Genomic DNA, 23,796 nt, shown 5'->3' with positions numbered 1-23,796 from the left:
TTAAAAGGCTTTGAAAATTATTAACAGTAAAGTAACTTACTGTAGTTCCTTGTCCTTAACGAGGGGTTCAAACTTGGGTCCTCCAGGAATGGCCATGTTAAGTGCCTTGGCGGTGAAGAAGGACTTGAGATCAAACAGGTAGAAGTAGTTGTCATCGACTAGATCTGTGAGAAGCTGATTGGCCAGACGGTACAGTACTGACATCACAGGCAAGGTAAGTCCCCAGCGACGGTAGGTAGTGCCGTTCACACTTCTACAACAGTAAGATCACAAACCACACTATAATACTGAATCACTGTAGATATGGATGGGTTCAGTCACATGGATCTTCCTTTATATTAGCACAATCTGCACAGGGACATGGTTTACTCCTACTTTCTGTCTGTCTGTGAGATGCCATACATTATTTGAAATTTGTTAGACTTTACAGCCACTTGGGATACTCATTTTGAGTCTGAAACTAACAGCAACACATTCTATTCTTACATGTTGAATCCGCTAACAGATATTTTGTTACCCTGTGTAGAATCTATGACCGACTTGTACAGATATTTTGTTACCCTGTATAGAATCTATGACCGACTTGTACAGATATTTTGTTCCCCTGTATAGAATCTGTGTCTGACTTGTAGATATTTTGTTACCCTGTATAGAATATGTGACTGACTTGTACAGATATTTTGTTCCCCTGTGTAGAATATGTGACTGACATGTACAGATATTTTGTTTCCCTGTGTAGAATATGTGACTGACTTGTACAGATATTTTGTTCCCCTATATAGAATCTGTGACTGACTTGTACAGATATTTTGTTCCCCTATATAGAATCTGTGACTGACTTGTAGATATTTTGTTCCCTGTATAGAATCTGTGACTGACTTGTACAGATATTTTGTCCCCCTATATAGAATATGTGACTGACTTGTACAGATATTTTGTTCTCCTTTGTAGAATATGTGACTGACATGTACAGATATTTTGTTTCCCTGTGTAGAATATGTGACTGACTTGTACAGATATTTTGTTACCCTATATAGAATCTGTGTCTGACTTGTACAGATATTTTGTTCCCTATATAGAATCTGTGTCTGACTTGTACAGATATTTTGTTCCCCTATATAGAATCAGTGACTGACTTGTACAGATATTTTGTTCCCCTATATAGAATCTATGACTGACTTGTAGATATTTTGTTCCCTGTATAGAATCTGTGTCTGACTTGTACAGATATTTTGTTCCCCTATATAGAATCTGTGTCTGACTTGTACAGATATTTTGTTCCCCTATATAGAATCTGTGACTGAATTGTACAGCTATTTTGTTCCCTGTATAGAATCTGTGACTGACTTGTACAGATATTTTGTTCCCCTATATAGAATCTGTGTCTGACATGTACAGATATGTTGTTCCCTGTATAGAATCTGTGACTGACTTGTACAGATATTTTGTTCCCCTATATAGAATCTGTGTCTGACATGTACAGATATGTTGTTCCCCTGTGTAGAATCTGTGACTGACATGTAGATATTTTGTTCCCTGTATAGAATCTGTGACTGACTTGTACAGATATTTTGTTCCCCTGTGTAGAATCTATGACCGACTTGTACAGATATTTTGTTCCCCTGTGTAGAATCTGTGACTGACATGTAGATATTTTGTTCCCTGTATAGAATCTGTGACTGACTTGTACAGATATTTTGTTCCCCTATATAGAATCTGTGACTGACTTGTACAGATATTTTGTTCCCTGTATAGAATCTGTGACTGACTTGTACAAATATTTTGTTCCCCTGTGTAGAATATGTGACTGACATGTAGATATTTTGTTCCCTGTATAGAATCTGTGACTGACTTGTACAGATATTTTGTTCCCCTATATAGAATCTGTGACTGACTTGTACAGATATTTTGTTCCCCTGTGTAGAATCTGTGTCTGACTTGTACAGATATTTTGTTCCCTGTGTAGAATCTGTGACTGACTTGTACAGATATTTTGTTCCCCGTGTAGAATCTGTGACTGATTTGTACAGATAATTTGTTCCTGTGACTGATATACTTGTGCAGATTTTCTACAATGTAATTTATGGGCAGCTGTTACATACTTTGATTCTGTTAGTGGTTTGTGGTCGTAGAACCATTCCATAACTGGTTTATCTTCGTCCGAGTCCAGCTCCATCTGGATGGCTTCCAAGGGCTCTACATCAAGGATGTTGTCTGCATAGTCCAGTGGCGGCTCTTCATCATCAAATGGTGGGAAACGCATTCTTTTGAAGTGACGACGATCTCTCTTCTCTCGGCGCATCATGATCCACATTGATCTAATTGTTGATAAATAGAATTAAATAAAGACATGAAAGTATTTGACAAATTTCTGTTTAATTAACGTATCGCCAACCTTGACAGATTTTGCCTCTAAATTGAATATTAGATAAATGGTTAGTGTGCTAAAGATACTATGTTTAAGAAACTTTCACAGAAGAGACTTACGTGGTCAAGAGTGCATAAAAAACAGTGAGCCCAACACGGAGATTCATTCAATGGTTCGATTTATTGGAGAGCGTTGTTGACAGTTCTGATGATGGCTACCCTATATCTCGTTCACAAAGGTAAAACTTACACCCACTGTGCTATATACACAGGTTCAATAACGCAGGGTATCTCGTTCACAATGGTAAAACTTACCCCCACTGTGCTATATACACAGGTTCAATGACCCAGGGTATCTCGTTCACAAAGGTAAAACTTACACCCACTGTGCTATATACACAGGTTCAATGACCCAGGGTATCTCGTTCACAAAGGTAAAACTTACACCCACTGTGCTATATACACAGGTTCAATGACCCAGGTTATCTCGTTCACAAAGGTAAAACTTACCCCCACTGTGCTATATACACAGGTTCAATGACCCAGGGTATCTCGTTCACAAAGGTAATGGCACCAGTGATGTGAAACAACACATGGACATCCCGAATCTGTTCCCATGGCATGGGCATATTCTCCATCAGTTTAAGGACAGCATGTGGCATGTATTTCAGAGCTCTGTTAAATGAATCAAACGCATCAAATTAATATGGCATTCAAGTTTTCTACATAAAAGACAGAGGAGTCTCCAATATGGTTTCACACTGCTAAACAATAATAATGTATATCATTTAAGCTGAAGATGACTCTATGATTTGAGGAAAAAAAATACATCTCAATTTTTTTATCAAGATAAAATAATTGATTTAATTTCAATTTTGGAAAGGTACAAACAAACCTATAGATCTCTGAACTTCCTGTTACATAATTGCTTTGTGGTTCAGGAAAATAAATCATTTTACCATGGTCGAAAAATCTACATTAAATATTTCCACCACATTGTACAGCCCGTCCATTGTGCCCACCCAAGATACCATATTGTACATCATGTTTATTTAATGTGTACCCACCCAAGATAAACTCTCTTGTCATGTCGGAACTTTCTGTTAGTCATGTCACCATGGTCTCGGATAATTTTTCGGACAATTTCCGCTGGCGTGTCTTCCTTTTGTGCATCAATGAATCCAAATTTCCTCTTTTCACTGTAGCGCTTGGACTGCAGTTGTTGCCACTTACGAGCTGAAACATCCGAACATATAAACATCAGTAATGTTAACACTGTCATTTCCTGAGTAGTACTCTCACTAGAGGGGTAGTCCAAGGAATGTAAACTGGCATTTCACAATAACATCTCCAACGTAGAATCTATTCAGCCCATTTTAAACCAGGGGCACCAGCTGGTTGTATGTAGTCAAGGTTTGAAATTTAATAATGTGATAATGTGAGTTAAGTAATTGAGGGTTCAATTGAGATTGCTTGAACTCTAAACTATTTGTGAAGAACCTTTTTTCTCTCTGTTTTGGTGAAATTTCATTTACAACTTGTGAGAGATTATCAGTTCTAAGTCAAATGTAGTATAGAACTCAATTTATCTTTGTATTGGGTGAATATGAACTCCATCTGTTAAGGGGGTCATCAGCTATCTTACACATATATTTTGTGCTATATAAATAGACAGTCTCCACACACACATGGACATTTAGCGATTGCTACATTACTGTAAAGGAAGGGGTATTATAAACCTCCTGGAAGTAGAACCAGACAAAGAAATGATGACCTCAGCTCTAAACTTTCATCATGTCACTGTAGAAAATTTCCTCTTGCAGTCCATACTGGTAGATACTGCTGACAGTATTTATTCAAGAAAGACTGTAAATTATGTGATCATCAGGAGGTAAAAAATGAAGGGCACTTCTCCAGAAGATACCAACAATAAGAAAATATTACGTACAGGCCATTTTCTGTAGCCAAAGGATAAATTTTAAACTTCATGATGCTAGACAAGGTCGAAAGGGAGAGAAATTCAAAGCTGTAATGAACTTTATGTGATAGCATCCAAATGCTCCTTTCAGCATATTTAAACACAACACAATAAGTAATATTAAAAAATCAAAGTACTGAAAGTACTGTAGGAGGCGTTAGTCTGATGTAAAAGGAGATATTTGAAATAAAGCAAGAATACAGATTAAACTGATATCAACATGACTAAACATTTCCACTTAAGTGTGTCAAACCAACCGGACATAATGGTTTTCACAGTCCTGATGAATGTAATGGTTTAGACTGTTCCGATGTACATAATGGTTTTAACCATCTTAAAAGTTGCAAACCTACTTCTAAAAGTAGTTAAACATTTCTTATTTCAATCAAACCTTTACTTAAAAAGTCAAACATTTAATTTTTTTTTCAAATCAATTTCTACTTAGGTACATGTCATTAACATTCATACTTTAAACCATCTTTTATACTTAAGTAGTTCAAAATTTGCATTTATGTGTTTAAAACAAACTTATATTTTATAGGCCTGGGTATTAGAAATGTCGAAACAATATGATATGCATTTTGATCAGTTATAACAATACACAATATGTATTGAAAATACAGGGAGTGTCTGCTACTTTTTTTGTTGAAAGTGTGCAATGTCTTTCAATATCTTGTAAACAAAATTGTTTATTCCTTTCTATTTTGATCTTAGAATAATATCAAAATTAGATTGACGGCTTTTAAAAGTTATTACACTTTTTTTTCAACAAAGACCTCATTTTTAAGGACAATTATTTCAAAATTAGATATCAATTCCATCTATTTTAATAGATCAAATGGCAATATTAATAATAAACTGTGATTTGCGATTTGTTGCTTTTTAATTTACCACCAAGATGTAGATAATAGCCTAGTAGCTATAGGTACTGTATATAAATATACAGCGTTTTACATGCAAAATATTGAAGAAAACTTTCATATTTGATATCAATTCAATATGATTGTATAAGGCCCTTGGGGTGGGGAAAGAACCCTGGGCCTATTTTTACATCAGGATTGTGTTCATCTCTTGGTGTCCAGCAAGATTATGGAGTTGGGATCTGAATGGTTTTACAGATAAAACAAGAGGCCCAGAGGGCCTGTATCGCTCACCTGGTTTTATGAGATATGAAACAAGAATGATGCTTCAGTTTATTTGTTAATATATCATAAGCATTTTATATGGGTACATGTACATTGGTTTATTGTTATTCTAAAAATGTCAATTTAGCGAAATTGACCTATTTTGGTCCCATCCTTCAGCCCCCGGGAGGTTAACCCCAACATTCGTTTAATTTTGAATACCCACCCCATAACCATGCTACCATACGAATGTAGATTTTATACCAAATTGTGCAATTAATCCATGAAATGAAATTGACTTTGGGTACAACCCCATAGGGATTGCTACCACACCAATGTGAGTTATATCCATAACTTAGTTTCAGAGAAACCAATTGACCCCTTTTGACCCTGACCCCCGGGGGTCAACCCCACCATTTTTACAATTTTGAATCCCTACCCAAAAGGATGCTACCAGTCAAGTATGAGCTATATCGATTGCTTAGTTTCAGAGAAGAAGTTATTTCTGTCAATTGAGCCAAATTGACCCCTTTTGAGCCAACAATTGAATTGCAATTTATGGATAATTTTTTATTTTGGCAAGAAAACATTCTTTAAAGGGCATGTCTGCATCATTTTTAATAATTTGCCCTTGAAACTTCGCACACACCTTCATAAGAGCTGGTTCTTTAAAATGTGAATGAAGGTCAAGGTCAGAGAGATAAACTCAATATTTGTAGCCAGTCACACATGCTACATGTATCTGTTTGCCAAATATCCAGCCTTCGTGTGTATGTGCAGTTTTGGGTCATTTTTTTCTTTTTGGTAGGAATTTCTTTTTAAAAGTGCCATATCTGTGTCATTTTGATTATTTGACCTTGATACATTGCACACACCTTTAAAAGGGCTGATTCTTTAAAATGTGACCCAAATTAATAATTTTGAAAGAACTTTGAATTTTCTTGATCATTTGACCCCCATGACCTTGAATGAAGGTCAAGGTCAAATACAAGTATAACATTTGTAGCCAACCATATGTTATCGATGCGCCAAACATCAAGCCTTCATGTGTATATTATAGATAAAAGAGCAGAAACCTTTATTCTGCAATTTTGGATTATTTTTTAATTTTGGCTGGAGAAAATAGCTTTATGATTCTTTTCCAAGTGCCATATCTTTCTGCCATATTTTTATCTGATGACAATAAAATATGCACATTCTGTTTCAGTGGACTATGTTCTTTCATATGAAATGAAAAAAATAATCAATATAAGATTTTTATTTTTGACATTCGAACCCATAACAAGTCGTTGGCCTTGACATTCTCCGACAATATATCATTGAGAAAAGTTTGCCCTAACCACGTGCTAACCAATTTCCAATGAAAATGAAACAAATTATGCTAAAATATGTGTGATGACTTTCCTATATAAACTATAGTAAAATGTATCCTCTCCCCAGGGAGAATGCGACACATAGGGGGCCATGAAATTAACAATTTTGATAAAACAGCTTAAGAACCTTTTGTGCACCATTCTGCGATATCTTGGTCTTAAGAAGAAGACCGATGCACGACGACAGATCAAATTATAATGGTGTATATTATGAGCTGAATGTCAAAGGATTGTAAACTCTGTACAAATTGTATTATATTATCAGGCAGTCAGCCTAAATGTATGTTTCATATCTACCATATTAGAAGTTTGATGTTTTGTACGATATATATATATACTTAATTTTTACACGTACATTAAAGGAGTTAGCTACTTTCATAAATTAAGATGTTTTTTCTAGAGTTTACTAGGCCGGATGAAATATGATCATGAGCAATCAGTATGGTAAATATGAGATTTGATAAAATGCCTCTCGTAGTCAACCAATCATGATCACTCAACTTCTTTTTGTAGGAGTCAATATTATATGTAGGAGAATTAAACTCTCGCTATGTCTGTTGCACATAAGTACAAAGAAATACATTATCACTTTAGCCGAAAAAATTCACACTTAAGTAGCAATAACACATAATAGTCAAAAACCCAATATATGTGATCAGTGATAAGAAACAGTACTTATAAGCATTTTTGGCAATTTATCCTGAAACAGCTATAGCCTTCCATATTTGACATCCCACAGATTGTTGCTTGTATATAGTATATAGTTTTAAAGGTCAACATTGGAAAAAACCTAAATGGTTATACATGAATTCATAATGAATAGAATTATTGACAAAAAAGTTTCATTTATTTTCACACTTTCTGGAGACCAATAAGGAGATTGATGATCATTTTAAAGGATTTGTTCGTGACATGAAAATCAAACATTTTTAATGAAATTTCAAAAGCAAATATAGATTTATTTTGAAAGTTATGAGGAATATTGATATTTGAGAAAGTCTTATATTATATGGATTGTATATCGATTGCCAATAGATATACATGTATTTATCATTTTACATGGAAACAACAAAAAGTTATATTACATGAAAACAGCAAAAAGTTGTACTAATACCAGTAGTATATAGGTCTCTGCTAATACGTTAAAATGCAATTGGTATACATTTTGTTAATCTACAATTACTTTGTATTGTTTAAATATTCTATGTAATACAAACATTTCACAGCTTGGTGCATACAAATGTATATATATATATTACATGAAAACATTTGAAAAGGTTGAATCGTGAGCTGAATAATATATAAATAAATAAGACAAGCAGGTTCAATAATAATTTAGCATTTTCATATATATTACGAATGCGAGTAGCTACTGCAGTAAACCTTATCACAAAAATCCAGATTCTGTATATTTTCTCTGTCGGGGAAGGTACAGCACAAATGACCACCACGACAGATATGTGCCAATTTTCTTAGTTTTAAAAAATAAACGATCGAATTCCATCACGCCATCACGTAGGTCTACCGATTCATAGATTTGAAACACAGGGACTTCGATCAGTTTTCGCAGTAATCCGAAGGGTTCTGGTGTTGATATCGCCTTAAAGCTGATTAAAGTCTGCATATAGTATATAGCAAGATCGTCAGAAAATTCGGACTATAATCGCCGTAGATATTGTGATTTTGTGCTCTGGCCAGGCTTGAACAACTTATCGTAAACAGTTTCGTCCTAAATAAACAAACGCTTATTTCAGTGGGTCAACAAACAGATTTAAACTTTGTAAGCAACTTGCCTTTAATTCATAATGATAGATATTAATTTCTAGCGACAATCATCACACTTTGATGCTTCGTGTGAAGCCCGTGTCCTCCATTTTGACAGAGTGCTCGCTCACGTAAACAGACGGAGCACGTGATCGCTAAATATCGGACCAAATCTCATAAAATCTCGTGAACAAACTACCAAGTTGTAAACAAAAGAAATGTTGTTAACCAAAACCCGGAGGGTATTATGAAAATCTGGAATTTGTTTGCGCTTGGTTGTTATGCCGTCTTTATTCCTAGTAGTTAAACAAGTGTCCTCTGTAAGGTAACGTCAGAATATCGCAGTTATCTCCCTTCAATCAGTATTTTCGATATAGATTTGCAAAAATCGATGCAGGTGTAGATATTTACGAGACATTATTCTTATTGTTTATTCAAAATAGTTCCTGAAATGTTCACAACATTATCAGCATAGTTAATACATTTCTGTGCACATCTACTTTGAATGACGGACTACTATGACGTGCCTCATACTTGGACTAATAAGCGAATCATTACCCCTAGTTACAGAAATTACCACCAGAGGTCTCAAATTCCGGGCTTCCGCCGGTGAGAAATTTATACTGAATATACCTTTTTTCATGTAATAGCACTTTATTTGTAGTCTTGATAGTTTTCATAAATGTATATATAGTTCAACTACATCACATATGAACCGAAAGAAACTACAAAATGAACTGTGAAAGGAAATATAACGAAAATGAAAGTGAGAGATTGTGACGTCACAACTCGTAGGTGATTGTAATATGGCAGGCGTAAACGCCTCCATAAAAACTGAAGATATGAACTACAATTTGTATTACAAACCCCTGTGATCCTGATTGCTCAAATGATACTATTTCAAGCCAAGGTGTTATTGACAGTTTCTTTAGATATGATGTTTTATTTCCCTGGCTCACACGGCTCAGGGAGATATGATGTTTTAATTCCCTAGCTCACACGGCTCAGGGAGATATGATGTTTTAATTCTCTAGCTCACACGGCTCAGGGAGATATGATGTTTTAATTCCCTAGCTCACACGGCTCAGGGAGATATGATGTTTTATTTCCCTGGCTCACACGGCTCAGGGACTGAGATATGATGTTTCATTTCCCTAGCTCACACGGCTCAGGGAGATATGATGTTTTATTTCCCTGGCTCACACGGCTCAGGGAGATATGATGTTTTAATTCCCTGGCTCACATGTACACGGCTCAGGGACTGAGATATGATGTTTTATTTCCCTGGCTCACACGGCTCAGGGAGATATGATGTTTTAATTCCCTGGCTCACACGGCTCAGGGAGATATGATGTTTTAATTCCCTGACTCACACGGCTCAGGGAGATATGTATTATTTCCTGGTCACATGAATCATTTCTGCTAATCATATGCACTATTTTAAACATGAGGTATAACAATATAAAATGTCTCAACATCAATAAATAATATCTTCTGGATAATCACATTTGGTCGCATGTTAATTCCTTTTTAATGATTTACATTTGACATTTATTTTCAACTTTTCCATTTCTGATTTGAAATTTGCCAACTGTCAAGTATCAACTGAAAGCTTTGGGGGTAATCATTACAGTATTACAAACTTACCTTTCTCCTGTCTATCATACCTCAGCCTCCCAAAACACACATACGCACTCACCACATGCATTCATGTCGCAAGCACGGGAGGCCGTCCTTAAATGACCTTAGCTGTTAATAGGACGTTAAACAAAATAAACCAAACCAAACCAAAGTCTAGTATCAACTGAAAGCTTTCGGTGTAATTATTTCAGTATTACAAACTTACCTTTCTCCTGTCAAGCTTTGGGTGTAATCATTTCAGTATTACAAACTTACCTTTCTCCTGTAAGCGGTCCTCTGACATATAGTCAGGCACTTTAGGCTGCTGAGGGGGAGGAGCCACAGGAGGGGGCATCTGTTGAGGCTGTGTCTGTAATACTGGCTGGGGGATCATTGGTATCTGCTGAATGATGAAGGGTTGACCCCCAGGCCCTATCATGTATGGGAACGCCATGTTGGTTCCCTGTCTTTGGTCAGGGACTCTCTGAAGAAAACAGAAATGTTGATTACATATACACTGTTGAAGAGACATTTTTCTCATGAGAAACAGACAATCAGATCAGATGAGGATTTAATAATGTCACTGCAGATGTTGTTCATGATCACTTTATCATGAAGTCATCAGGTGTCTCGATATCTACATCCAATTCAACTAATTTATAATACATATCTACCTCCCAAATGTCACCTTCAGGAATAATGAAATGTAACTGCTGTTGATTTTGAAACATAAGTGCAGTACTTGAGTCTGAAGGGCAAAAATTGATCAACAAGAGAGTAGTTTACATTTTTTAAGAACTTGAAAATCGCTTCTTAGGGGTCATGACCAATTTCCTTCTACTGAATTATAGCAGAAAATTCGTATTTCATGGTCTTGTTAAATCAGACTGGAAAGTAAAAAGGAAATATAAAAAGTCGAGATAGCGTTACGATATTACGTCTCTGGAAAAATAACAATTTTAAAAGCTATCAAATAGCTTTGAATGAGGTCAAATAGAAAAGAAGTCTAGGCAAGTGGTTTTTACAATCCACTTAAAAGATAAAATTCCAAATTTTGATGCTATATATAGGATGCACTCAGCTGTTATATATACAATGTGACATAATAGTGTAAGACGAGAATAAGATTCACTCATTAAAATAAGAATTCCACTCAATCAAAGTCCTTATAGCTCCTTTGGAAATTGAATAAGTGTGGTGTTAGTCAAAAGTAATTAGTTGAAGTCATTTATGGATGGATGCATTAGTTTGCTCTATATCCATATCTAACGTAATTTAGTTAATTAATTTTATGCACCTATGTCTCCAATAACAACCCAAATTATTGTAATAATTATTTATCTTATATTAAAGGCTTTTCTATAGGCCAGATTTCAATTCTGTTTCGCTATACAAATGACCTGTCTGTGTCATATTGGTCCACACCTGTAAATAAATTCTGCTGATTCTCGTTCCTGGTTGTTAGTATAATACTTGGATAAGCTCTCTAAAGGAACAGAAACATGTTTTAAAGCTTGATCAATTAAAATTCAAAGCCAATATTCAAATATTTCATTAGTTTCTTTGTATAGCGGGACTAGATCTAGTGACAATTTTCATTTTTGAGAGAAAGAGAGAGCCGAGAAAGGGGGGGGGGGGGGGGTGATAAATCTAAATTTAATTTGAAAATCTTCATCGAGTGTTGAACATATAATTTGATCAACATACCCTATAACTAACGTCCGTGTGGCTTTAGTAAAGAAGTTTAATAATTATATAGGCATTCTCAGTAGTGAGCGCATGTTTTCATAATACAACACCGCCACCGGTACAGTGGCGTCGTTCATCAACTAAATTTGGGGGCTAGTTTTTACAAGTTCACAGCAAAATACATAACTCAAAATCGGTAAAACGAAATATCACTAGCTGTTGATTATATTTATGCAGGTGTTAACATTATTATAATACCATATACCTATGCTTCAGTTGTTGTTTCGTCCCAATATTCTAAGCGCCTTCCACAAGGGAAAATGGCGTGAACGTTGTAAAAACGCGTGTGGCGTTGTTTGGGTATGAAGAGTCTAGAGATCTTCCGATCGAAAAAATCAAAAGATCTTCCGAAAAGAGTTCAAGTGGAGACAACTGTAGACGTCACGAGACCGAGATCACAGGAAATAGAAACGAAACTAGTGACAGAACGTGAGCTCTAGAAAGTATAACGTTTGGCGGACAAATTCAGTGTTAAGGAATAACTACGAAAGGAATGATATGTTCGACGTTGAAGGTAAAAGTTAATTAGTAATTTGAACTAACTGTCATTATTTTTATCTCATGCATAAGATGTCATAACAGTGTTATTTGCCCAACTGTCGGTCGGTAACAGGCCTAGTAACTTGCAGTGATTTGACCTAGTACAGGAAACAAGTGTGTGCCATGTTTTATGTAAGCAGATATAAGACCTAAGCTAAGATAAGCCACGAAACACTGTATTTGGGGTTTAGGGTATAATTTACCATGTAAATCTTTGCTGTAAAGATGTAACCAATCTGGTCCGTTTCATCGATTTTTTCTAAAGGAGATGTACGAACACTTAACTTATAGTATTTCCCTACCTGGGTCAGTGGGTAGCCCTTCTCCTATAACATAAAAGGTCGCAGGTCAACTGATTCATTTTCTGACGTTATTGTGGCGACTGGGAGGGCGCCTATCATAAATTTCTCGCCCTGTCTTTAACATTTTATAATTACAGTCTGGACACACATGTCCAGTCTTATATTATTATTATTCACTCCTACTTTTGATTGAGTATGTGATTTATTGATAAATATTTTGAAATTGCAAATTTACAGTTGCAACTATGTCTATCTGTATATTATGTATTATCATGTAGTATCAGAGACATATATACAGAGGGATTGGCAGCTCTCTATTTGCCCTTGTGTTTACATAGTGGCCCCTGACCTTCCCACAATCCTTTGCGGTCGCTCGGTTCAGTCTTAACTAGACGCCATATTGGAGAAAACTTGAAAACCACACACATAATTATCGATAATTTCTAATTGAAATCATCACCAAGATCCAATTATGTGCTTTAATTTTATTAATATCAAAGTGCAGAAGTGTCATCAATATGAAATATATCACAATTTGCTGTCCAAGTGTTTGTATTTTGAGTATGAAAGTCAAGCACAACGCAGGAAAGATCGGCGGGAATCTCCAATTTTCGAAAAGTCCCTATGGGGTTTTCGAGAATACGGATAAATGACAACAATGTGCATGATAATCAAGACCACATTCCATAAGTATGATAGTTTTTGGTTAATGTGGTAACTTTTGTAGTGGCCTAGATAAACAATGTGCTTTTTGTGTGCGTTTAAAATTGACGATGTTTTGGTCGGACGTAATGGCTGCTTAATTACAAAACTTGGACATGTCGAATAGGACCCAATGGATTTTAGAAAATACGGATAAATGGCAACAATGTGCATGATCAATAAGACTATATCACATAAGTATGATAGTTTTTGGTTAATGTGGTAACTTTTGTAGTGGCCTAAATAAAACGATGTGCTTTTTGTGTGCGTTTAAAATTGACGATGTTTTGGTCTGACGTAATGGCGGCTTAATTACAAACATGGGAGGACATGGACATGTCGAATAGGACCCAATGGATTTTCGAAAATACGGATAAATGACAACAATATGCATGATCAATAAGACTATATCCCATAAGTTTGATAGTTTTTGGTTAATGTGGTAACTTTTGTAGTGGCCTAAATAAAACGATGTGCTTTTTATGTGCGTTTAAAATTGACGATGTTTTGGTCTGACGTAATGGCGGCTTAATTACAAACATGGGAGGACATGGACATGTCGAATAGGACCCAATGGATTTTCGAAAATACGGATAAATGACAACAATATGCATGATCAATAAGACTATATCCCATAAGTTTGATAGTTTTTGGTTAATGTGGTAACTTTTGTAGTGGCCAAAATAAAACGATGTGCTTTTTGTGTGCGTTTAAAATTGACGATGTTTTGGTCTGACGTAATGGCGGCTATTTACAAACTTGGACATGTCGAATAGGACCCAATGGATTTTAGAAAATACGGATAAATGGCAACAATATGCATGATCAATAAGACTATATCCCATAAGTATGATAGTTTTTGGTTAATGTGGTAACTTTTGTAGTGGCCTAAATAAAACGATGTGCTTTTTGTGTGCGTTTAAAATTGACGATGTTTTGGTCTGACGTAATGGCGGCTTAATTACAAACTTAGACATGTCGAATAGGACGCCAATGGATTGTAGAAAATACGGATAAATGGCAACAATGTGCATGATCACTAAGACTATATCACATAAGTATGATAGTTTTTGGTTAATGTGGTAACTTTTGTAGTGGCCAAAATAAAACGATGTGCTTTCTGTGTGTATTTAAAATGACGATGTTTTGGTCTGACGTAATGGCGGATTAACCAGAACATGTCGAATAAGTTCCAATACTACGATACACACATGCGCATAGCCCGATTTACCTGCGCTCGCGTGTGTTTGATGGGAGACAGGACGCTCTCGATAAGGGATATGCTTGAGTGGTCACGAATAAAGGGAGCCACTATGTGTACGGGGAAATAGCGATGTTACTAATCTCTCTGTATATATGTCTCTGGTAGTATGTCATAGATTCCCAGTTGGGCTATCATGATAATATGGAGGGAGGGCAATTCAATCACGATATCTTGCTAGGGCGAACATGAATGACTCCACTTTGCGAGTAGATAGAGACAGTGCTGTTTAAAATGTTTTCCTGGTTGTCCCAGTTAATATTGTAACAATGTTGGATGTTTCAATTTACATCCTACATTTTTTTTACATCTATTCTCTGTTTTTATTTTTGACTGGGTTGATCATCGTTGACCAGGTACATTTTTCTTTGTAGCTCAATTTTTATTTGTATGGGTTTGAACCCCGGTCTGGCCGCTACATTTTTCCTCTCCTGTTACATGTAATTGAATGGTCAGGTGGTATCTGCCCTTCTGCCACATTGTACAGTACTGTAGAAGGATATGAGACATCAGTGTTGTCTCCTGGCAGTGTTGGAAGGTTTAGGTTTTGGAGTGAGGGCACTAGTTTAGTTTTTGAAGTGAGGGCAGATTTAGTTCTTGAAGCATTTTTGTCATCCAACTTTCCTCTTTAGGTTTATAGTCCTTTGTTATGAATCATCTTTGTATGATTTTGTTATCTCTATGATTGTGTGATGGTCCCAATTGATTTCTACGTTTCTAGTGTTCTTCTGTATTATCTTTCACAGTGCTGCAAGTTTCAGAGAAAATTCTTAATAGGAATCCAAGTGTAGAGTTGGGTATTTAGATCATTAGATGATGGGGTTTTCAAATCACTCTGTGTCCATGGCCTGTCGTCTGTCATCCGTCCTTAAACAATCCTTGTTAATTATTGCTATTTCTTGAGAAGTACTAGATGAATCTTTCTCAAATTTCTTATGTAGGTTCCCAAAGGTCCCTTATGCCTTTTTGATTTTGAGACTGATCAGAGAAACAAAGTGGCATGAAAGACAGCCATCTGGGATTTTGACAGTTCAGATTTGTTATTGATATATTTCATAAAGAACTTCTTAGATCATTCTTAGACATCACATGTAGGTTCCCCCTATTATTGGTGTTTTTTCTGGTTATACAGATTTAGCAGTACAGTACTGATACAATTGCAGGACTCATGCAAAAACATGGCTACAGCTGTTTTAATAGTACGATAATTATTCACAAACAGAATGTAGAACATCCGATTCATGTGGCATTAATCAATATTGTATTACCGTATGTCCATGTTTATGTGACACCTTAGTCCGAGAGAGTATGGATAATGATAAACTGCATGCATCCGAGTATACTCTAAGTCACTGATAGTAGATAAGGCATGGAACAGGACACATCATCTTGTTTGAGGTAAAACAGGCCAACACCTTCAGTCTTTGTAGTATAGTTGATATATATGAAAGAAGAATATCGAGGCTTTTTCTGGGGGCTTTTTGGGGCAATTATTGGGCCCCATTCACAATTGATATTATTTCATATTGAAGCCAAACTCCCAAATTTGCAGCTTGAAAAGTCTTTCCCAATTCACCAATTTTCTTCCTAAAATGAGACAAAAAGGCCCTTTCCCAAACCAGTGAGAAAAAGCCCTTGATATAATATGAAGTAGCATCCGTTCTTTATAATTAAGTTTTAATGTATGGTCAAGGAGTGACATTCTTAACAGGCAGGAGGTGGGCTCTTCTAGATTTTTATTAGCTCACCTGCCCGAAGGGCAAGTGAGCTTATGCCATGGTGCGGCGTCCGTCGTCCGTCCGTCCGTCTGTCCCTCCGTCCGTCCGGCCGTCCGGCGTCAACTTTTTCATTTAAACAACTTCTTCTCAATAACCAAGAGGCCCAGGGACTTCATAATGGGCCTGTAGCATACTAGGGTGAAGGGCTACCAAGTTTGTTCAAATAATTGACCTTGACCTTCATTCAAGGTCACATGGGTCAAATAGGCTATAATCTTCAAACGACTTCTTCTCAATAACCAAGAGGCCAAGGGACTTGATATTGGGCCTGTAGCATGCTGGGATGAAGGGCTACCAAGTTTGTTCAAATAAATGACCGTGACCTTCATTCAAGGTCAAATGGGTCAAATAGGCTATAATGTTCAAACGACTTCTTCTCAATAACCAAGAGGCCCAGGGACTTGATATTGGGTCTGTAGCATGCTGGGATGAAGGGCTACTAAGTTTGTTAAAATAAATGACTGTGACCTTCATTCAAGGTCACATGGGTCAAATAGGCTATAATCTTCAAACGACTTCTTCTCAATAACCGAGAGGCCCAGGGACATGATATTGGGCCTGTAGCATGCTTGGGCAAAGGGCTACAAAGTTTGTTAAAAAAAATGACCTTGACCTTCATTCAAGGTCACATTGGTCAAATAGGCTATAATCTTCAAACGACTTCTTCCCAATAACCAAGAGACACAGGGACTTGATATTGGGCCTGTAGCATGCTGGGGTGAAGGGCAACAAAGTTTGTTCAAATAAATGACATTGACCTTCATTCAAGGTCACATGGGTCAAATAGGCTGTAATCTTCAAAAGACTTCTTCTCAATAACCAAGAGGCCTAGGGACTTGATATTGGGTCTGTAGCATGCTGGGATGAAGGGCTACTAAGTTTGTTAAAATAAATGACTGTGACCTCCATTCGAGGTCACATGGGTCAAATAGGCTATAATCTTCAAACGACTTCTTCCCAATAACCAAGAGACACAGGGACTTGATATTGGGCCTGTAGCATGCTGGGGTGAAGGGCAACAAAGTTTGTTCAAATTAATGACATTGACCTTCATTCAAGGTCACATGGGTCAAATAGGCTGTAATCTTCAAAAGACTTCTTCTCAATAACCAAGAGGCCCAGGGACATGATATTGGGCCTGTAGCATGCTTGGGCAAAGGGCTACAAAGTTTGTTAAAAAAAATGACCTTGACCTTCATTCAAGGTCACATTGGTCAAATAGGCTATAATCTTCAAACGACTTCTTCCCAATAACCAAGAGACACAGGGACTTGATATTGGGCCTGTAGCATGCTGGGGTGAAGGGCAACAAAGTTTGTTCAAATTAATGACATTGACCTTCATTCAAGGTCACATGGGTCAAATAGGCTGTAATCTTCAAAAGACTTCTTCTCAATAACCAAGAGGCCTAGGGACTTGATATTGGGTCTGTAGCATGCTGGGATGAAGGGCTACTAAGTTTGTTAAAATAAATGACTGTGACCTTCATTCGAGGTCACATGGGTCAAATAGGCTATAATCTTCAAACAACTTCTTCTCAAGAACCAAGAGGCCCAGGGACATGATATTGAGCCTGTAGCTTGCTGGGGTGAAGGGCAACAAAGTTTGTTCAAATAAATGACCTTGACCTTCATTCAAGGTCACATGGGTCAAATAGGCTATATTCTTCAAACAACTTCTTCTCAATAACCAAGAGGCCCAGGGACTTGATATTGGGCCTGTAGCATGCTTGGGTGAAGGGCAACAAAGTTTGTTCAAATAAATGACATTGACCTTCATTCAAGGTCACATGGGTCAAATAGGCTGTAATCTTCAAAAGACTTCTTCTCAATAACCAAGAGGCCTAGGGACTTGATATTGGGTCTGTAGCATGCTGGGATGAAGGGCTACTAAGTTTGTTAAAATAAATGACTGTGACCTCCATTCGAGGTCACATGGGTCAAATAGGCTATAATCTTCAAACGACTTCTTCCCAATAACCAAGAGACACAGGGACTTGATATTGGGCCTGTAGCATGCTGGGGTGAAGGGCAACAAAGTTTGTTCAAATTAATGACATTGACCTTCATTCAAGGTCACATGGGTCAAATAGGCTGTAATCTTCAAAAGACTTCTTCTCAATAACCAAGAGGCCCAGGGACATGATATTGGGCCTGTAGCATGCTTGGGCAAAGGGCTACAAAGTTTGTTAAAAAAAATGACCTTGACCTTCATTCAAGGTCACATTGGTCAAATAGGCTATAATCTTCAAACGACTTCTTCCCAATAACCAAGAGACACAGGGACTTGATATTGGGCCTGTAGCATGCTGGGGTGAAGGGCAACAAAGTTTGTTCAAATTAATGACATTGACCTTCATTCAAGGTCACATGGGTCAAATAGGCTGTAATCTTCAAAAGACTTCTTCTCAATAACCAAGAGGCCTAGGGACTTGATATTGGGTCTGTAGCATGCTGGGATGAAGGGCTACTAAGTTTGTTAAAATAAATGACTGTGACCTTCATTCGAGGTCACATGGGTCAAATAGGCTATAATCTTCAAACAACTTCTTCTCAAGAACCAAGAGGCCCAGGGACATGATATTGAGCCTGTAGCTTGCTGGGGTGAAGGGCAACAAAGTTTGTTCAAATAAATGACCTTGACCTTCATTCAAGGTCACATGGGTCAAATAGGCTATATTCTTCAAACAACTTCTTCTCAATAACCAAGAGGCCCAGGGACTTGATATTGGGCCTGTAGCATGCTTGGGTGAAGGGCTACAAAGTTTGTTAAAAAAAATTAACCTTGACCTTCATTCAAGGTCACATTGGTCAAATAGGCTATAATCTTCAAACGACTTCTTCCCAATAACCAAGAGACACAGGGACTTGATATTGGGCCTGTAGCATGCTGGGGTGAAGGGCAACAAAGTTTGTTCAAATAAATGACCTTGACCTTCATTCAAGGTCACATGGGTCAAATAGGCTATAATCTTCAAACGACTTCTTCTCAATAACCAAGAGGCCCAGGGACTTGATATTGGGCCTGTAGCATGCTGGGGTGAAGGCTACAAAGTTTGTTCAAATAAATGACCTTGACCTTCATTCAAGGTCACATTGGTCAAATAGGCTATAATCTTCAAACAACTTCTTCTCAATAACCAAGAGGCCCAGGAACTTGATATTGGGCCTGAAGGGCTTCAAAGTTTGTTCAAATGAATGACCCTTGACCTACATTTAAGGTCACAGGGGTGAAATCGGCTTAAATCTGTAAACAATAATTTTGCGATAGCCAAGAGCCTCCTAGACCAGATATTAGGCCAATAAAATGCTGGAATGAAGGACTAGAAAATTTATTAATATGAATAAACCTAGCTTACTATGATAATCAGCATAGTATCTGTAGAAATGACCTCAATCAACTTCAAAGTTGCTGTAGAGCCAGGTGAGCGATACAGGCCCATTGGGCCTCTTGTTATTTATCATTTAATTTATTCTATTTTTTATTACATAGTCACCCACTTATATATATCATAGTATCCAAAAAAAAATCACTTTTGTGTCTCTGACCTCTATAGTAAACTTGAATGTAGCATGGTAAGAGTTCCAATCCATACAGAAGGAGGTAAGTGTCTCTCGTGAGTACGGCCAAACAAAAGAGATATCATCAATGTATCCACCATATCAGTGGTACTAAGGCCTGTGTTGACAGGAATCCATGTTCAACATAATCCATGAAAATAATTGCATAGTTTGGTACCTAATAGTTCCGGAGGCCAGTGTTGTGATCAAAACTCCGGTGACTGTTAAGGCTCATGAGCCTCTAGTTTTATTTTCTTAGCAGATACAATCAAACCATTTGAGTCATTGTCTAGAAATTGTATTTGTACGTCGCTTTGTGGCAGTAATGCTATGTGTGTTGCTGCTTATTTACTAAATGAAACTGTTCAATAATAAACATGTTTAATTTTATTATCCTTCCATTGTTTGCCATTGGTACATAGATACTATACAATATTCCTTAAGGAGTTTTACCTGGGCTATTTAATGGATGGTTGTGTAGTAATTCATGAAAGCCCACAACCAGTATCTGTGAACAAAGAGAAATGATTTACATAGATACTTTCTAATGTCTGTATACAGCGGGAACATGGTGTTACTACAACACACACAACACATATATATATATATATATATATATATGTAAATCTGTGCTACATGTACTAGATAACTGATCGTCATGTGAACAGACAAAAATCACTTTTTTTTTGTCACATGATACAGGTTGATAAAGTAATGGCCTACCCTATTTTCTGTGATGAGACACATTATATAAAGGTAAAGGCAAGTCCATTGTAAACCGGGGGGGGGATTAGGGCTTCGAAATATGTTTAAGAGATTTGTAATAATGATATTTTTTCTAGTTATACATCATACATCATGAGGTGTAATGCATGTGTACTGGGTGTGCACTTTTAAAATGTAACTGGATGCTGATTTATGTTTATTTAAGGCAAAATGTTTAAAAGATTTTGATTAAATTATATTGAATGTGGTTATTGTTAATCAAACTTTGGTGTCTAAAATGTATTTATATTTCGTCACATTAGAATCATTATTGGAATGATTTGACATGGATTATAAATGTCATTTTATATAAAGTGAAGAATATGATTCTATTGTACTACATTCAAAAAAAAAAATTTCTACTTTGAAATATTGGTAGACGTTACCATAGCTGAAGGTGTTTTAAAAGATTTGGTAACATTAGGTGATATTTATTTTACATGTTGTTTCTGGAGCCTAAAGATTTGGTAACATTAGGTGATATTTATTGTACAGGTTGTTTCTGGAGCCTAAAGATTTGGTAACATTAGGTGATATTTATTTTACAGGTGGTTTCTGGAGCCTAAAGATTTGGTAACATTAGGTGATATTTATTTTACAGGTGGTTTCTGGAGCCTAAAGATTTGGTAACATTAGGTGATATTGATTTTACAGGTGGTTTCTGGAGCCTAAAGATTTGGTAACATTAGGTGATATTTATTTTGCAGGTTGTTTCTGGAGCCTAAAGATTTGGTAACATTAGGTGATATTTATTTTACAGGTGGTTTCTGGAGCCTAAAGATTTGGTAACATTTGGTGATATTTATTTTACAGGTGGTTTCTGGAGACTAAAGATTTGGTAACATTAGGTGATATTTATTTTACAGGTGGTTTCTGGAGCCTAAAGATTTGGTAACATTAGGTGATATTTATTTTTTACAGGTGGTTTCTGGAGCCTAAAGATTTGGTAACATTAGGTGATATTTATTTTACAGGTGGTTTCTGGAGCCTAAAGATTTGGTAACATTAGGTGATATTTATTTTACAGGTGGTTTCTGGAGCCTAAAGATTTGGTAACATTAGGTGATATTTATTTTATAGGTTGTTTCTGGAGACTAAAGATTTGGTAACATTAGGTGATATTTATTTTACAGGTGGTTTCTGGAGCCTAAAGATTTGGTAACATTAGGTGATATTTATTTTACTGGTTGTTTCTGGAGACTAAAGATTTGGTAACATTAGGTGATATTTATTTTACAGGTGGTTTCTGGAGCCTAAAGATTTGGTAACATTAGGTGATATTTATTTTACAGGTGGTTTCTGGAGCCTAAAGATTTGGTAACATTAGGTGATATTTATTTTATAGGTTGTTTCTGGAGACTAAAGATTTGGTAACATTAGGTGATATTTATTTTACAGGTGGTTTCTGGAGCCTAAAGATTTGGTAACATTAGGTGATATTTATTTTACAGGTGGTTTCTGGAGCCTAAAGATTTGGTAACATTAGGTGATATTTATTTTATAGGTTGTTTCTGGAGACTAAAGATTTGGTAACATTAGGTGATATTTATTTTACAGGTTGTTTCTGGAGCCTAAAGAGTTCAGTGATCACCACCAATTAGCTTCATGGCAGATACACAAGTCTGGACGACATCAAGCAATCTATAGGACCAACATGGTCGAAAAATGAGAACAGAAATATAATTGTGCTAAATCTTTTGATGTAAAGAATAATTTGAATCTCAAGTGGTAAGATCGAAGACGACATTGTATTCCATGTTAATTGAAGAATAAAAACAATCAGCCAGGGAAAAAAATCCAAGATGTCATCTCCAGATTTTTTGGCTGTTTGTTGTGTGAAAAATGTTTCTGATGTGGATGTGCAGAGAATGGAAGATGAGATGCTGGTTGGACAGATCATGCTGATTATAACCATGGTGATCTGTATTGTTAGTATACTGGGCGTGTGTTATTTGGTTTTACCAAGGGGGCAGCCTGGTTCATCATTATTCCGGAACACCTCCAACAGGATATTAGCTGGACCGAATCTCAACATCATCATCAGATATATAGTAACATGCAACCTCCTGGCTACTCTTGGTAAGGAACATTTCTTCATGCCTAATTAATGGGTTGGTCCTGGCACCCGAGGGAAAAGAGTTTGACTGTTGACTGATATTAACATGAAATAATTGTTGTTGTTACCTGAATGTAGATATATAAGCAGATACATGTATAATGTAGGTTATTTAAAACAGAAGACCCTTCAATTGTTGACGCTGGAAACAAATTAGCTCAAATCTCAATCTCAAGGAGTTTTGTAAAATGGGATGTTATCTAATTTCTTCATCTGAAGTTACTCTCCTCAAAAATCATACTTTTTTGTACAATAAGGAATAGCCTTGCACTTAATTATGTCTCAGATTTCACTTACCAGGTTATTTGAAAAACAACAAAAATTCCAAATTTACAAACAAATAAATGAATCAATATGACTTACTGATGTAATATATTTCACTGGTGTGATGTTCTAGGTAATTGGATGGTATTTATTTCTTTGAGAATTAATTTTACAGTTTATCTACAATACAATGTAATGTTTACAGGGTTGTTGGTGCGGAGTGTAGTTTGGCTGGCAAAACAATACCCATCACCCCATTCTGTCAGTCTGGATGGTAGACACATCTTTTGTATCGTGACAACAGTAAGTTCTTAACGTCTTCTTTTACTCAGAATATTTAATTATCCTGCATTTGTTAAAATTTAAAAATCTGGCGAGATGCTCATTATGGTGAGTATCTGAAGTCCAAACTAACCATGTCTTACATCGAACATTAAGAAGCTAGGTTTAAACATACAGTTCATGCCCAAAGGGAGGGGAAAAAATTAAATTTTTTTTTAATTATTTTTCAAAAAAAATTTTTTAAGGATTTT

At 36.3% G+C, this 23,796-nt stretch overlaps 3 protein-coding genes across 3 annotated transcripts in view; 2 read left to right on the top strand and 1 right to left on the bottom strand.

The window, feature by feature from the left end:
* Window positions 1-12,270, bottom strand: part of LOC117333592 (pre-mRNA-processing-splicing factor 8-like) — a 33,013-nt gene extending 20,743 nt beyond the window's left edge. Inside the window, 6 exon segments of the mRNA XM_033892950.1 lie at window positions 41-253; window positions 2,103-2,318; window positions 2,878-3,042; window positions 3,435-3,603; window positions 10,503-10,710; window positions 12,181-12,270. Coding sequence (XP_033748841.1) covers window positions 41-253; window positions 2,103-2,318; window positions 2,878-3,042; window positions 3,435-3,603; window positions 10,503-10,680 — 941 coding nt within the window. The 5' untranslated portion in view covers window positions 10,681-10,710; window positions 12,181-12,270.
* Window positions 12,271-12,368: 98 nt separating this feature from the next.
* On the top strand, window positions 12,369-23,566 carry LOC117332385 (G-protein coupled receptor 143-like; the record flags this gene model as incomplete). Its single annotated transcript, XM_033891271.1, is given in 3 exon segments — window positions 12,369-12,489; window positions 22,441-22,962; window positions 23,469-23,566. Coding segments are annotated over 2 exon segments (375 nt in total), but the record flags the coding sequence as incomplete, so codon positions are not given.
* Window positions 23,567-23,641: 75 nt separating this feature from the next.
* The window catches only part of LOC117332350 (cell surface glycoprotein 1-like), a 3,330-nt gene continuing 3,175 nt past the window's right edge, over window positions 23,642-23,796 (top strand). Inside the window, exon 1 of the mRNA XM_033891236.1 lies at window positions 23,642-23,653. Within this exon, the coding sequence (XP_033747127.1) occupies window positions 23,642-23,653 (12 nt within the window). The remainder of the gene's footprint in view (window positions 23,654-23,796) is intronic.

This window comes from Pecten maximus, chromosome 8 (genome assembly GCF_902652985.1).
Source record: "Pecten maximus chromosome 8, xPecMax1.1, whole genome shotgun sequence".
In the NCBI taxonomy this organism is placed as follows: Eukaryota; Metazoa; Mollusca; class Bivalvia; order Pectinida; family Pectinidae; genus Pecten; species Pecten maximus.
Note: the sequence above shows the minus strand (reverse complement) of the source record. Positions and strands in the feature narration are given on the sequence as shown.